At 29.9% G+C, this 16,211-nt stretch overlaps 1 protein-coding gene across 1 annotated transcript; it reads right to left on the bottom strand.

The window, feature by feature from the left end:
* Positions 1-7,975: 7,975 nt before the first annotated feature.
* LOC124371453 (THO complex subunit 4-like) lies at positions 7,976-13,683 on the bottom strand. The gene is made up of 5 exons (XM_046829781.1): positions 13,486-13,683; positions 11,010-11,165; positions 9,729-9,876; positions 9,197-9,327; positions 7,976-8,026 (listed from the first exon to the last, which is right to left on the bottom strand). The coding sequence occupies exons 1-5, from the start codon at positions 13,681-13,683 to the stop codon at positions 7,976-7,978; spliced, it is 684 nt and encodes a 227-aa protein (XP_046685737.1).
* Positions 13,684-16,211: the final 2,528 nt, after the last annotated feature.

Here is a 16,211-nt window from a genome sequence, read left to right as displayed (position 1 = left end):
CTGAACCTCTAAATTTACCTGTTAAATGACAATGATCTCGTACTTTTTTTCTTGTTTGATTATCAAAACCCTCACATTCACAAATATGGCAAAGATTTGAATTTTGATATGCAATTTCTTCTTCTTCGGTCAATTTCATAGGTATTTTATTCTTAGAATTATACTTTTTAGCTATGTATTTCGATAATTTATTAAGTTCTTCAAACAATTTTGCAGGAACATTTGGCAAATCTTCTTCATTTTTTGCTCGATAACATATCGGCTTGTACATACGATTGGTCACATTAGACACTAAGTATAGAGTAAAACCATATGGAATGTGCTTCTGAATCTTGGTTGTGATCGATTTTTGCGGATTGTTTTTGCATGTGGGAATCTTCTCTAATATGCTTTCAAAATCCATATAAATAACGTAAGGATGAGAAAATTTCTTTTGATAATTAATAAATGTTGTTGTTTGACCTGGAAACGGCATAATTGGCTTACAAACTTCGTGATTTTTACAAATTTCTCTAAATGGTCTGTTAAATCTCCAGATTTGTAGAAATGGCTTAAACATCTTCTGCATAGAAATTTTTTATTTTTACACTTAGATAACTGAGAAAATACAAGTTTGTTTAAATCTGTTATCAAAACATAATGAGATTTTTCATCTTGTTTTACATACAATAAATTGATTTCTAATTTGGCGTCATAAACTTCTGAAATTTTGCAACGGAACAATATTGAGTTTTTCATCAAAACTATAGACATTTACAGACATTTTCGGATAATTATACTTTGCTTTACTGCTTCGTTTTTCAAAAAATTGTATATCTTTTAAAGACATTGGATACTCGAAACCTGAAAATATCTCGTCATTTACAAATTTTTCATATTGTTTTGATCTTTCGCAGTCTCTTTCGGGTTTTTCAATAGCACATCGGATAGAATAAATAAAGCAATAATCATCTTTATTTTTGATATTTATACAAGCTTTCTTATCTTTGATTTTCTTTGGTAAATCGATATATGATCCTGCGTTCATAAATTCGTGTTTATTAAGGCTCAAAATCAGTTGTTTACAGCGTTTTAATGTCCATCCAGAACCTCGATTTGGATGATTTGTCTGTTCTCGATGTGTTAATTTATTAAATTGTTTAGAAATAAAGTCGTTTACAGCAAAGATCTCGTCTGCTTTTATAGTAAAGTACATTGGACAAGTTTGTGTTTCACCGTTCACTAAAGTACGTTCGTATTCGCATTCTAAAGAGGGATAGCCCTTCATATTTTTTAACGGTTTCTTGAAATTTTTCGATTAAACTTTTAATTTCTGGACGCAAAATAGAAAGATATTTGTAAATTGACATGAAATTTTCATTTAAATTCGTTAAAATGTATTGCTTGAAAAGACCATGGATAGAGGATAAAACTTCGACATCAATGATATTTTCTGGTTTCTCATTAAGCGTTTTGTCAATTTCTTCGATCATTTCAGACTTAGTTTTATCGTTTGTTTCAATGAACAATTTTTCAGCGATTGATTGAATTTTTTCATCTTTAAATAGATTGAGATCTTTTTTAATTTCCTTAAAATTTTTCTTTAGTTCACGCAATTTTTCTATATTGTACATCTTTTCATGATCGACAATTTGATTTTCTTTAGCCCAATTCCTCAAATAATTTAGTTCTTTCTCATAAAGTTCTTTGTTTTTTAGATGATTCTTCGAATTATAATGCCGAGTAAAGTGATGTTCAAAAACATCTTTTTTGCAGTATGGGGCACTCTATCTTTTTCCGCTCCATTTAAATAGGGAAAATTTGAATGTGCCAAGTTTTACTATTTAGTGAAATATCTTTTTATTAAGCTGAAAAATAGCAATAATTCAGTAGATTTCTAAGGATTTTTATCAAAATTTGATAAAAATCAGCACAATTTATGGTTAAACAGCCTTTGATTTCTTCTATTTAAAGAAAGAAAAATTTGTTTAACTAACACTTTGAAAAGTGGAGAATTTTACTAGAATTTTACACAAATCAGCACAAATTGTAGTAAAACAGCTGTAGATTCTTCTATTTATTATAGAAAAATCTGTAAACTAAGACTTAAAATTATTGAAAAAATAGTATAGTTATAGTAATAAAAGTACTTTTATTACTATATTGGTTTGTAGGGGGTAATTTAAATTCTATAATACTATTTTTTCAATATTTTTTTCTTTAACTTTTCCAAGATTTTTCATTAAGATTTTAATATATTTACAACAGAATTTTCGAGAAATATCGTTCACATTATCAACTTTAAAGCTAAAAATTCGCAATAATTAGAGAAATTCAGTAGATTTTCAGGATTTTTAAAAAAAACTCTAGTATATGCACCTTAAGAGCTGTGGTTTTGACCCTAAAAAACCGTGTTTTTAGGGTCAAAAACCCCGGTTTTTTGTGTATTTTGGAAGTATAGTTTTGATTTTTCACCTTAAAAGTGTAGAAATATTTATTTTTTTCTATGTAAATGGCGCTGTTACAAGAGTTGAATAAGGTTGGTGATTTAAAGTTCAAAGAATACAAGAGATTAATAGAATTAGAAGAAAATAAGAAATACAAAATTTTGAATCTGGAGAAAATGAAAGATAAATTCGGGTTTACAATAATTGCCGAGTTGGAAGATTATAAAGTACACTTACCGAACAGATTTTTGACTGTTTTGGATGAAAAAAAGATTAAAGAATTGAATAAAAATGAAAAATTACACTTGGTTGTTACTGGAAAGAAGACTATTAAAGATAAAGACTGTGTTACAATTAACTTCGTGGAATAAAGATTTCGAAGATTTCTGGATTTTTTCATTAAAACAGCTTATAAATGTAGAAGCCTACAATGAACAGTAAAACAGCTATAGATTCGGTTATTTTCCATTCGTGGTTTCCTGTTAGATTTCTTAGATTTGTTTATGGTTCAATGGACAGTATTTTACATTGATTTTCTGACTGTCCCAAAAGTGAGCCAGAATCGGCATATTCATATCTACTTATATATATATATATATATTACATGATTTTTACTCTTGTGGCTCTTTAAAAAAACGCGCTTTATGATAGGCTAATCTACACTATATATATATATTAATATATATATATATATATTAAACACATATTATCATTACTATAATTAATATCATTGTTATTGCTATATTTCAAAGTGTCTTAGGTGTATGAGAAGTTGTTATATAGTTAATTACTATTCAAAATAACTAAAAATAAACTTTAAGTTCTACATTTTTCCAGTATACTTGTGTCCCAGTTTTAGGAGGGTATTTTATACTCGGTGTGTCAGCTTCTTCTTGAATTAATATTCTATGTACACATCCGTCTGAAGGGGCTTGGTTTTGGTTTAGGAATGCGTAGAAGTAAAAATTACAAAGGATTTACTCATGATATTGTTTTAGAATTCTATTAAATAAACGAATGCAATATAGGCTAGTTGAAAATTATTAAATGTGTTAGTAAATTAATCCTTGAAATACGACTATGATTCTTCAAACAAATATTTTTGGATCTGATTGTTTTATACAGGGCGTAAAAAGGGTGTGTGCTTCCGTCGTCTTAGTAAAATTATGCTAGATTCTATGTCAAAGTTACATAAGACCATACTATGATTATAAGAGTCATCTCATTGCCAGTGCTCGGTAAAATGTCCATATTAAGAGATTGATTGTATTAGTTTATTAGTGAGCTACATGCAGTGTTTCAATTAATGCCCACACAAAACTAATGTCGTGATTTCAAAGAACAATAAACTCAAAAGCCTCCAAATTTCATGTGTCATAACTATTTTAATTCTGGGTGTATTTTTTTCATGTAAGCAAGAATAAAAACCAGGTATATTAAAATGGCCTTAGGTTACTTTATATTTAAAACCTAAAGATTACTAATAATTATTAATGCAAGCGTATGCAATTTAATGTTGTGGAATCAAATTATAGGCAATGGGACGACTCTTATACTCTTAGTATGGTCTTATGTAACCTAAAAAAAATAAGATTATTCCAGGAAGACACTACAACAATATACATAATTCGGCTCCTCACCCGTTTCTTGTACAAAGAGATAAGGTAACCAGAAATAGCTTTCCCTGACCAAAGGGCAGACAGGTCGTTGACTTATTGGAAAAGATTGAACTTCGTTGTTGCGATCATTGAAGCATATGACAGGTGACACGGAAGGTAAATAGAACAAAGTCAAAGCGGCCTGCCATAAATTGTATTGTCTGCTAACGACGTTATTATGAGAGTCACCTCTACCCCGACCAAGGCCTTATGTTGGAAATCCCCACCCTTACTGACTCTCTTTCCTTTCCACAAGGAATAGTTAAATTATTTAGTAAAAAACCACATGTAATCATCTTGAACTATTTAATTCCTAATTACAACTAACGGATTTTCACTAATGGAATAAGTACTTTATTTTGTTACTATGTTAAATATATTATAAACAAATTGTACACACTGTATTTAATATAATTCACTCACGGAGAGACTAGAAATTTAAAAATGGGTTTAGAACATTAGTTAACATTTAGAAGACATAAAAGTATCTAAAATATACATACAATTTCGGGTTGGTTACAAAATATTTGACCCGAAGTCGTTTTAAACCGATTATAATGATGTCTGATTTATTTATTCGTTTCCACTCCAAATAAGAGAAAAACTAATTAAATATAGTACAAGTTACGGAAAAAATCAGGTAAATAGAAAAAGAAAATTATATTTCATATAATACAATAGTAGCCTACATTGAAAGAGATTCTAAAATGAAATACGTTTTATGCAAACATTGTTTTATGTCAACCCAACCATGTTTTTAATTAATACATCCTCATTCTGTTTACAATTATAAGCTTGAAAACAGTGAAAAATGTATATAACTAGTTGGAATTTAAAATTATCTTTATAAATTAAAATTTTTTCCAGTTTTTCTTAAGTCTTTTATCAGCATTTTCAATATAAGTAATTAATTCAAAGAAATAGCCTATTGAACAATTATAAAATTATTATAGCACATTAGAAACGAATAGACCCCATGTATCACATTCAGTCTTTTATCCTCATGCCTTTTTGGGCAATACGTGTAAAACCAATGATTTAATCATACTTATTTTTAAAGTTTACTGATTAATTAATTGTATAAAATTGTACTAAAATCTATAAGTAACGTAATAAAATATATAAAATAGTAAATTTTCATTTTCAAACTCATTATTGGCCCACTACCTACTACCAGTTCATAGCTATTTACCCAATCCTCATTTTTACTTTTACTTACCAGCAGTTATAAAACCCAATCCTTGTAGCCAGTAACATTATTTTGTGATTGTCATACACTAAGATTGTCAATGGTTATATATTAGCAGTAAAACCACTAGATATTAAAGCTCTCTAAACTTAAAACTTGGTTTATAAGTTTTTTTTTTAATTTATACCAATAATCAGAAAACCTCTCATTGTACTTAGTCCTAAAATATTTTGCATTTGCCGAGTGACGGAGTAATCAACATGTAAGGTAAGAGGTAAGGGCCATACCATGTCGGGGTCCACAATGAAGGACCTTAGGAATTATACTTCTTTCATCCTATCTCCTTACAAGGAAAGCTTTGTACCTGCGCATCTACAGTCATAGCAGGGAGTTATACCAACTCCAACACTCATCCTACCCTGTAGGCCTATCAATATAAGCTTAGGCCCCAATGTCTCAACATTTTTCGACATTTTCTGCAGCCAGTGTAGGTTTGACTGTAACGTATAAACCATCCAGAGGTTAAACATTCCTGGGGAAGCAATTAATGTTCTCTTGATTCAAGGTAGATCTGTATTGTAATTCCAAAGAACAGCCAGCCCGGCAATTATTTCGTTACTTTTGTTTAAAGTTTACATAAATTCAGCAAATAAAAGAGGAAGTACCCTACCGAGTGTAGGCTTCAATGGTCCTATGTATGGACGTGTAGAAATGAAGATTCATACAAAATGTAATGTTTTAAGTAGAATATTTTTGGAAATACCTTCCGGATGGTTAGGAAACTGTCGTGTCACAATCCTTCAGAACTGGTTACAGAACGTTATAACGGAAAATTAAACGTTTCACTGAAAATCCTGTAAAACATGACAGCCTAGACAAGTACTGGTACAAGTGCGATAGTTAGAATAATGAGATAACCACGATTGAATATAATGGAATTATTGTAATCTGGCTTACTTGCTAATCTTATCCTCCTTCTGATCTTAACTTCTATCGCTGGATATTTTATTCATATAAAGCATTTTATAACCATTTAATAACAAGGGTTTAGTAATTTTAGTGATCTGTAATTTTTTTATCTGATTTTAAAACCAACGATGTAATATTGTTTCTGCATTAAGTTAATATTAATATCAATATTATTAATTAAATTCTGGATCCAACTGTCTTTTAGTAGTTTCAATATGCCATACTTGTTTAGTTTATAATATTGAACCCAAAATAAAGTAAAGATTCCATTATTCAATATTTTAATTCCTAATTTTTATTTTTTATAATACTCACTAATATGTCATCATTATTCACACTGTATAAAGAAATATCGGATGTACGCAGAGAGACGTAACAAAATGAAGATGGCGTTTCAATGTAATAGAACTGTTAGCCAGGATTACTCTACTGCTGTCGGCAACTCTATGTAACGGTTCCACAACTGGAACGGCTTGGCGTACGTCTGTTACTTAGGCTATTCGTATTATATATGACTAAAGTTAAAATATGAAGTGATCTTATTCTCAAAAGAAATAAATAATATTTACATTTGTTGAAACTATTTAAGAACTGGTAGTATTTAAAGAAAAGTGTTGTTAATTTGAAAATCCTTATATTATAAAGTGTTCAAACATTGAGTACATTATACACAGGGTTCAAAGAAAACAACATAGTTTATGGAATAGCATTTTTATTACTTAACATTTTCAAAATTGATGCTCCTCTCTTTTACAAATAATACATTGTTAATTAATAAGAGACTATGCTGATACATTTCTTTGTCAAAACAATTTATGAACAAATATGATCTAAAATAAACGAATATTAATATATATATATATAAATGTTCGTGTGTTCATGTTTTGTGTGTAAATGCACAAATACTGAATTACAGATATTTAACATATCGGGTAATGTTCAATATATACATACATAAATCCTACAGGTACCAATAAAATATTGCAAAGGCAAATTACTTACTACATATTAAAGAGATATAATAGACATGTCTTTAGCCAGAATGTTTGTTTTGTAGCAAATAATATATAAATATTACGTAGGCCTATATTTCAACGTAATTCCTAATGCAAATTTTTTAGTGTATTAGCAATATAACTAGTTTATTTCTACAAACACTACTGGAATATTAAAAAATTACACTTAGAGCTTACAAGTGTAATACTGGTAACTAAAAAAAGTGTAACTAAAACAAATTTCAAGCTGTCACATCGACCAACAGGTTACCACATTTTTATTATATTATAGGTCTACAGGTCGTCTTTAATTGACAGCTAAAAGGGGTTAAGTCTACTAATTTATTTACAAAAAGTTACTAGAATATGACTGTCCAATCACAATTTACACACAGAACACCGAACAACTTTGGTTGGTAAATTAAAGATCTAAACAGAAGAATATATTGCAATATGATTTAATTATAGTAACAAAGATTTTTTAGATATATATACATACACAATAGTGAATTAAAATAATAATAAGTCTGCACATATTTCATCAACAAGATGTAAAAACATCTGTCTTTATCATAAGATCATAACAATCGACTAAATTAGTAATAGACCTATAATTTTTACAAACATGTTCTATATACAATATTTACACTTCATTCACGTTCAGGTTACACTACTTTCTTTCGCTGATGTACGCATCTAATTCTGCATCTAACTCTGCAGCAGTTGGGACTTTGTTTTTCACTGTTCGTCCGTCACCTCTTCTCTCGCCTCGACCGTTTCTTCTGAAACCTACAACATGATATATGAAACATGAGCGAACTGCTGTGGATGCAATTTGAATTAACTTCAATGTAAGTTTTATAATTTGTACAATTTAATTTACTTATAATAAATGTTTAATTAAATGATATCACAGAATGTGTTCGTAAAAGGTCCCCTAACTTTATTTTAGAATTTCATGAACTTTCAGAATACGTTTATTAGAACTGATTCATTCCATTGCCTTCTGCTAAAAATGAACGTGACATACATTAAAGAAAATAAAGTTGCGAGTTATGAAACAAAAGTTTATAAATTTAACTCAATTAGTATAAGAACCTATTAACACGTGTTAATAAATTTGTTCTCATTGTCCTCTGGGAACAGTGACTCGTATTACTCCAGGCTAATTTGGGCATTTAAAAAAGTCTCTTTCTTCTTTCTAAAATTTAAGTGAAAACATGTATATTTTTTTTAAGAGATAAAAATTTTCAGTATGTAATATATAAAGTGAGAGACCGCGAGAGAGAGAGAGAGAGAGAGAGAGAGAGAGAGAGAGAGAAAAGAGAGAGAGAGAGAGATATGGAGAATGAGTGAGTGAGGGGGAAAAGACTTCCCATGTTTAAACGGACCAACAAATTAGCTAAGTAAAAAACTAATAATTTGTTTACGAATTTATCTATTTGCCATTTTTGTTTATTTCTAAACACAGCCGATTTAAATTTTAAGGACAACGTAAAACTTTTTCTCCTTAAAAAAAATGTTTTATAATTTCCCCCTACAATTGCACATCACTTGATTTCATAAATAAACATAACGTCAGTATAAGAGTCGTCTGGTGGACCTTTAAACAGATAAAAGTTTAAGTACTATATGAAACATAGCGGAAACATGTAACGTTTACACTAGACAGTTATAAAAAGACTTTTTTACAAGTATGCCTGTTACAGAAGTTGAGTGGTAGACTAATTATTTTTTTTGTTATTTAATTATTATTTATTATTATTTTATTTTTATTATTATTTTTATTTAGCTATATTACTTATAGTTTTCAATACAACTAATAGGGTTACTAATGTTTATTTGGATGCAAATAAGGTGTTCTCAACAGTGCAAAATATACGAAAACCTATCTCATCGTATTGGTACGGAAAACCAGCAGTTAAAAGTAAAACAGTTTTTTATACTAATGTTACTCACCTCTCTTCCAGTAACTCGGTGGCCAAAACCTCTAGCACTAGGTCCGCGGGTAAAGCCTTCGCTGACTCGGTTGGCTTGCTGGATCGCAACTTCAACATCAGACGTAGTCAATTCAATTTGCATTGGCCGACCTGTAAATAAACACCATAAATACATTCGCAATAGAGTGAAACATTTGATGATTACGAATACCACAACTTTAAGACAGAGGAAGTATACTGGAAAAATACACAAACCATTTGACGAAAAATAACTGTGATATACTAAAGAACATTAAAAAGTAATTGACTAAATTTGATGCTAAATAACTGTTTTGCCTCACATTATTTTTAAATTATGTAAAAATTAAGTATAATTTAGTTATTGTGTTACTAGTGCACATTCAAATAATTAAAAGGAGCAAGAGGATAAATCTAAATCCTCTAAACATAAGTATTTCATTAAACCTAACGATGACAAATAATTGACTCCTTTTCATTTTATTCCCAATTCGTTGTAACAATGAACTAACTGTTATACATACTGAACTCACCATCTAGAGGAACCCTGTTGTACTGTTTCATAGCCCTGACAGCATCTGCTTTTCGGTCAAATACGACGTAAGCCGAGCCCATGGAGCGACCAGACTTTTCATAGTTCACCGTTGCACTGCGTATAGGACCAAATTCTGAGAAGAGCACCTGGAAAAGGTAAAAAGGATACACTGTTAGGATATTACATTATTATAAAGCACGGTTTGGAGGATAAAAATATGTCTCCCTACTTTTCAAAGGGGGTCAGATGGAATTCATTATAATTTTTCAATATGCAACACCTATGTTGTTACATGTCATCTTAAAGATAAGTTCAAAACAAACACAGTGAAATAAACAAAATATCTTTTTTATGATCATAAAAAAAGTTATGGGCAAATAACCCTTTAAATCTAAGGGTGTAAATTAAGTCCTTATACGTCCGGATGTATTCCAAACGGATTGAGATATTAATGTGCAACTTTCACTATACTATAATATTACTTTTTTGATTTTGTAAGATAAAATAATATATTTTATCCTCTTTTTTAAATGTAGTAGAAGGGTGTAACATATAAGTTAAAAATCCGTACAACGATCTTAACAAAAGTTAAGGGCAAATAACAACTTACATTACAGTATTATCTAGGAAAAATACAACTGCTAATATAAATATTTACACCAGAAACATTAGATACTACGTAAATGGGTAACCTGAATCCCTCAAAAACTAACTAAATATATCACGTATGTAATGTTAGATGTGCACAAGACATTAAAATTTTGCAATGAGATTATTTTGTTTGCTGTATTTGGCAAATAACTTTTGCTAGAAACGGCACTGATATGTTTTCTTTGTGTCACTCTGATTCTATTAAATATATACCTTTAATATGACATATCACAAGATAGGGTCTGCAGTTAAAAAATTTTAAGCAACCCCCTCTAACCCCATTAAAGAAGGGGACAAAACAAGTTTACCCACCTAAAGCTCAAAAAAAGTATTTTAATACGTATGATGATGTTTCACATCTATAAATCAATACGTTAGGAAAATATCCAGGCGTACCAGGACTTAACTTCAAAGTACAAATGTATGTGGTATTTAGATAAATCTACTATGACTCATTTACTTTGACAAGAGTACAAGAAACTTAATGACACTGAAATGTCTCATGTACCAAAATATACCAATGAGTACTTTACCTAGCCCTTGAATAATGAAATTTGACTTAAAATTTTACATGTACATTAATTTGAATACATTTTTTCTTAGGTGTGACCATTATACTTTCTCTTACCTGTATGTCTGAACTTAATACTCCATAGTCCAGGTTTGAGACGACCAGTTTTGTAGGACCACCTGTTATGCTTAGACCTCCTGATCTCCTCCTCTTGTTGAGAGCCGGGCCATCATAGAGATCATGCTGCCAGCGGCTGTTGATATCGCCATGAGGCTGAAATAATTACACTATTTTTTTAAAATTTTTATAATCACTTAAATATAAAATAGGCCAAAGTTTAATTGTTCTGTAGAGATAACCACAACTAGTTTCTTACACCTCGGTAAAAAAGTACTTGTACATATACCTGTAGTATTACAATATATATAATCTTCTTAACTATTAAAAAGTACTCATGGCCTATTTTACAGTATGTACTGTGGATCTCTGTACTTTCTGCCACTAGTATAAAATTGTTTTACTTTTATCATACTTATATTTATAGTTTTACTTGAAACTTTGAACTTTAATGATTTAATAACTAACGTTCACCATGGAGCAGTTCGTAGTCCTTTAAATTGGTTTTGTCAAGGTAACTTTCCACCATTTATTACGAAGAAAAGCTTTAACAAGAAATATGCTAAGTATATCTATTTGTGAAAAACTTAATAATCATTATATTTAAAATTTAGTTAACAGATTTAAGTGTACTCGTTGAGCTAAATAACAAAGTTTATTGATATAGAACAACTATATTTAGGTAAAACTTTATGCGCTTATGATTACATTATTATATATATACATATATATATGTATATGTGTGTGTGTGTGTTTGTATATATTTGATTTTATTTTATTTTAATAAACATTGAAATACAAACAGTAGCCTACTTGCTTCGCCGGGACTCGAACCCGGATCTCTCACTTGCCAGGTGAATGTGTTACAAGAGGGAGTGGGAAGGTGTTGGATTCAATGTTTATTTAAATAACATTTGGCTATTGCCAATTATACAAATTATATATATATATATTGTGTGTGTGTGTGTGTGTGTGTGTGTTCGGCCTAGGCTATTCTATATTGTCATAATACTTAGAAACAAATGTTTTACACATGTAAGTTGTAATAATTGACTTAATTTATAAAATAAGAGTTGTAAACTAAGAAAGAAAACAAATTATGTCCACCATAACTGAAGTAATTTATATTATTAAATTAAAACCAAGGCATGTTTAGGTTTTTTCAAGGTCCATTATCGAATGCTTAAAGTTCAAGTTTTTTTATTTACGTATTTAAACCTACCCTTTTTTATTCATACCTAAAAATTAAAATTTTATCAATTTATAAGAAATTTGTAATTTATTAAAAAACAATACTTTGCTTTCTGAACAAAATTAAGTAAAATTTAAAATATACACTACAATACTCACATCTTGCCCAGTTAGAAGTGAGCAACTGTTTTTATGTAATAGTGGTAGAGATTTGGCCCAGATAGACGCACTTTTCGACGGTACCAAAGTCAAAAATAAAACAATCAATTTCACTATTCCCTATTCCCTTTGACCCTTTGACCAATCACAGTTTTATAATTCTAAAAAAATTAGTAACATTTTGTTGTTTATATTAAACATATTGATATGTATTATTAATATAAATTCAGGTTTTAAATTAATACATTTTAATTTCGAATTATGTTTAGAGAAAAACAAACTAAAAATTCTATAAAATACCGAATAACAAGTGTAGGCCCGTCATTAAAGTCTATCTCAGAACTGAATAATCAACACCCCCTACTATGTTATTTTGGGTTCCCTATCATAAAAATAATAAAGTTATGTCCAGGTGTAGGCTTCAATAAGTCAAAACTATTAAAATCTAGCTAATACCTTTACTAATATATATCAACTAAAATTTTTAAATATATTATAAGTTACTAGTTTAAGAAATCTTATGTTGACAAAAGTATACATTGTCCTAAAATAATTTCCAATCATAGACACAGTAGTCTCAGCCTAATAAGTTAAATACTAAATAAACCCAATGTTACAAACAACACTAATTTTTCTTTAAATTTCAATAAAGGATATAACAATATATATAAACATACAAAGAAAACAACAATAATTTCAAATTATAAAGTTGACCAAACATACTTAGAGTGGTCTTCCAAGTAATGCTAAATTTAAAGTGAGATACCTTTAATCTCAATCGCTAAGGAAACTAAATTATTAAATTATTTTAAATTTCTGATAACCTGAACAACTGGCTTTAGTAACTAGTGTTGTATAGACACTTAAAATACATAGGTACATATTGTACTAGCATATCTTAAATTAGAAACCAGGTATTCAAGTAACTATTATAATTGAAAGACCAAGTTATATTATAGTGATACCTCTACTTAACCCCCATAAAAATTGGGTTTAGTCCCCGAAACTACTCTTTAAAGATAACATTTATTCTATCCCTACAAAAAAAGACTGGACATTAGAATTTGTAGGGAATTCTAGTAATTTATATTTCTTCAATAAGCTATAGCATAACAATTGTACTTACTCGAGAATAGGGAACTCTCTTCGATGAATCAAATCTGACTCTCCTGCTTCTCATGGGTCCACCACCATCTCTGGCATTGCTTTGGGTTGCTCTACCCTGAGGAAAACCTCCACGTTCACGACTTCTTCTTGTAGAGTCCTTTACTTCCTTGCTCTGATTAATTATATCGTCTAAACTCATTTCTAACTTATCCGTCATGATGAACTAAGTACCGCTCTCCTACACACAATAACGAATAAAGTGCTTGGAAAGTATTAGTTATGCTCAAAACAAGCTTTAATTTGAGAATATTAAAACGCACTCAGATGTAATTATTGTTCAAATCACTCGCTAATATAATCAAAATTAAATTGTACAGATGTTCAATAACAAACCAGAGGCTCCCGATGTTACTTAGGCGACTGTCAAACAACGAATGAACTGAATGAAGGAAACGCAGCTGAGTGGAGGGGGGTGCCCAGAAGAGAAGGTGGCGCGCGCATCGCTGCCGTGACATCACGATAAGAGCAAACCAGTTTTCCCCCTCCAGCATGCACACGGGCATCTGTGGTGGCGGGTAAAAATGACACTGTATCAAATCTGTATTTTGTACAAAATTTATAGACAATGATTGCAAATGATAGACTACCACATTATAAATATTTAATGTCTATTAATGAAATAATTTTTTAAAGTATAAAATTATTACTCAAAACATAAAAATACACTTCTATGAATAGTATTACATTGTATATGAATTGTAAAAAAGGCTACGTTTTTTATTATTGCCTGTAAAATAAATTAAAACGGTGGTACTGCACGTATATACTAATATTATATTGAATATTACACAAAAATAATAATAACGCAGGTTAAATTCATAATAGGTTTCTATTATTAGAATGTACTAAAAATACAAATAAATAAAAAGGTATGACTAAACAAGTTTTTTTTGGATTTGTCGTTACAGTCGTTTAAGAAGTTTATAAAGTTGTATTCTAAAGTAAATTTTTTATCAAACACTGTACAAATCTTTTTATGTACTTTGAAAAGAATTATCATTGGAATATAAAACTGACTGGTTAATAATACAAGTTGTTTGTTCATAACTAAATAATCTAAATAGTGTTTATTTAAGTAAAACCGACGTTATTTAGACAAAATTAAAAATGTTACCTAATATTTACTACAGTTATTATCGGAAATTGGAAGATTTTTCTTTGTATGTTTTATATCAACCAGCTATAAATTGTACGATGGAATAGGGGGGAAAATTGTTAATAGACCCCTTCTACAACTATTTGTTTTTGTAATTGTAAAAGTATATCAGTCAAGGGTCGTTGCTTCAAATCGATATTTTGAAAACCTTGTGTCTATGTTGTTATCACAGCTGCCTTTTAGCGAGATAGGATCTGGTAAAATCTGGAATTTGGTCTAGTATAAAACTATTTCACAAAATTTAATGCCGTGATTTCTAAAGCGTATAACATCGATACGGTTTCAGGAAAAGGGTGGAAATAAGGAATCAACTGAAAACACAAGTAATGCGTTCAAACTTGTCATGCTATTCTGTGATCACATTGAGAATAATACAGTCTAAGGTAAAGTTTTCTAGTAATAAAGTTTATATAAATAATGCTACATATTTTTATTTCTCTAAGTACAATATTATTGAACTCTAATGAAACTAATACTTTTACAAATTATTCACGCAACAAAGTATATATCAGCATATATTGAGCAATTGTTGAAATCCACAAACAGAATTTGATATAGACCAATAATTTGATTTTGGTCGTATTAAAATCCGCAATTTAAGTTCAAATTATTTTAAGTAGGTGAACATTCCCTGAAATTTGGACATGACAGCTCTGCTATAAATTCCTCCAGATTACTGTTTAACTTTGTACCCACACTTGACTTGCTAGTTATGCCCGGTGGATTCCTGGAAGGCCGCGGAGCGGTAACCACAGAAGAACAATACACCCTGAGGAGCCGCTGCCGCTTTGTCTGGCTACCTAGATCTCCAGGTACTCGATCTTTACCTAAAGGGATGGATGTCTGGTTATAGGCTTAAAAACTTGTTATAGGATAAAATTTCATTTATTTTAATAAGCATCACATTGATATTTTCACAATATTGAAATGTTTATTGTACAAATTATCAACGAAGTTACAATTGTATTTTTCCTGTGGATTCCTTAAAAGATTATTATTGAAAAGTGTTGTCTTTAATTTAAGTTTATGACAGATACTAATGTCATAAACTTAATCAGGGCTCTGTGGTGTAATGGTAGCACATTCACCCGGCAAGTGAGAGATCCGGGAACGAGTCCCGGCGAAGCAAGTACTTTTTGGGATTCATTGTTTATTGAAAATAAATTAGGCTATTGCCACTTATACAAAGTTAATGAATGTAAACAAGTCATTTGACAGGTATTTGGTTTTCCGAGCATATGTTAGTTTGGTTATTTAAACACATATGTAAAAGAAACAGCCAAATAGCCTACTAAATAATTGAATCGTAAAAAGTGAGGGCTCTGTGGTATAATGGTAGCACATTCACCCGGCAAGTGAGAGATCCGGGAACAAGTCCCGGCGAAGCAAGTACTTTTTGTGATTCAATGTTTATTGAAATTAAATTAGGCTATTGCCACTTACACAAATTCAATGAAAATATATATATATATATTTAATTTTATCTTATTATATATATATACCTAAACTTCTGACCACAATCTTGGGTG

The sequence above is a fragment of the Homalodisca vitripennis genome, unplaced genomic scaffold (assembly GCF_021130785.1).
Source record: "Homalodisca vitripennis isolate AUS2020 unplaced genomic scaffold, UT_GWSS_2.1 ScUCBcl_1433;HRSCAF=5060, whole genome shotgun sequence".
NCBI classification, from domain to species: domain Eukaryota; kingdom Metazoa; phylum Arthropoda; class Insecta; order Hemiptera; family Cicadellidae; genus Homalodisca; species Homalodisca vitripennis.
This window is presented reverse-complemented; position numbering and strand designations above follow the sequence as displayed.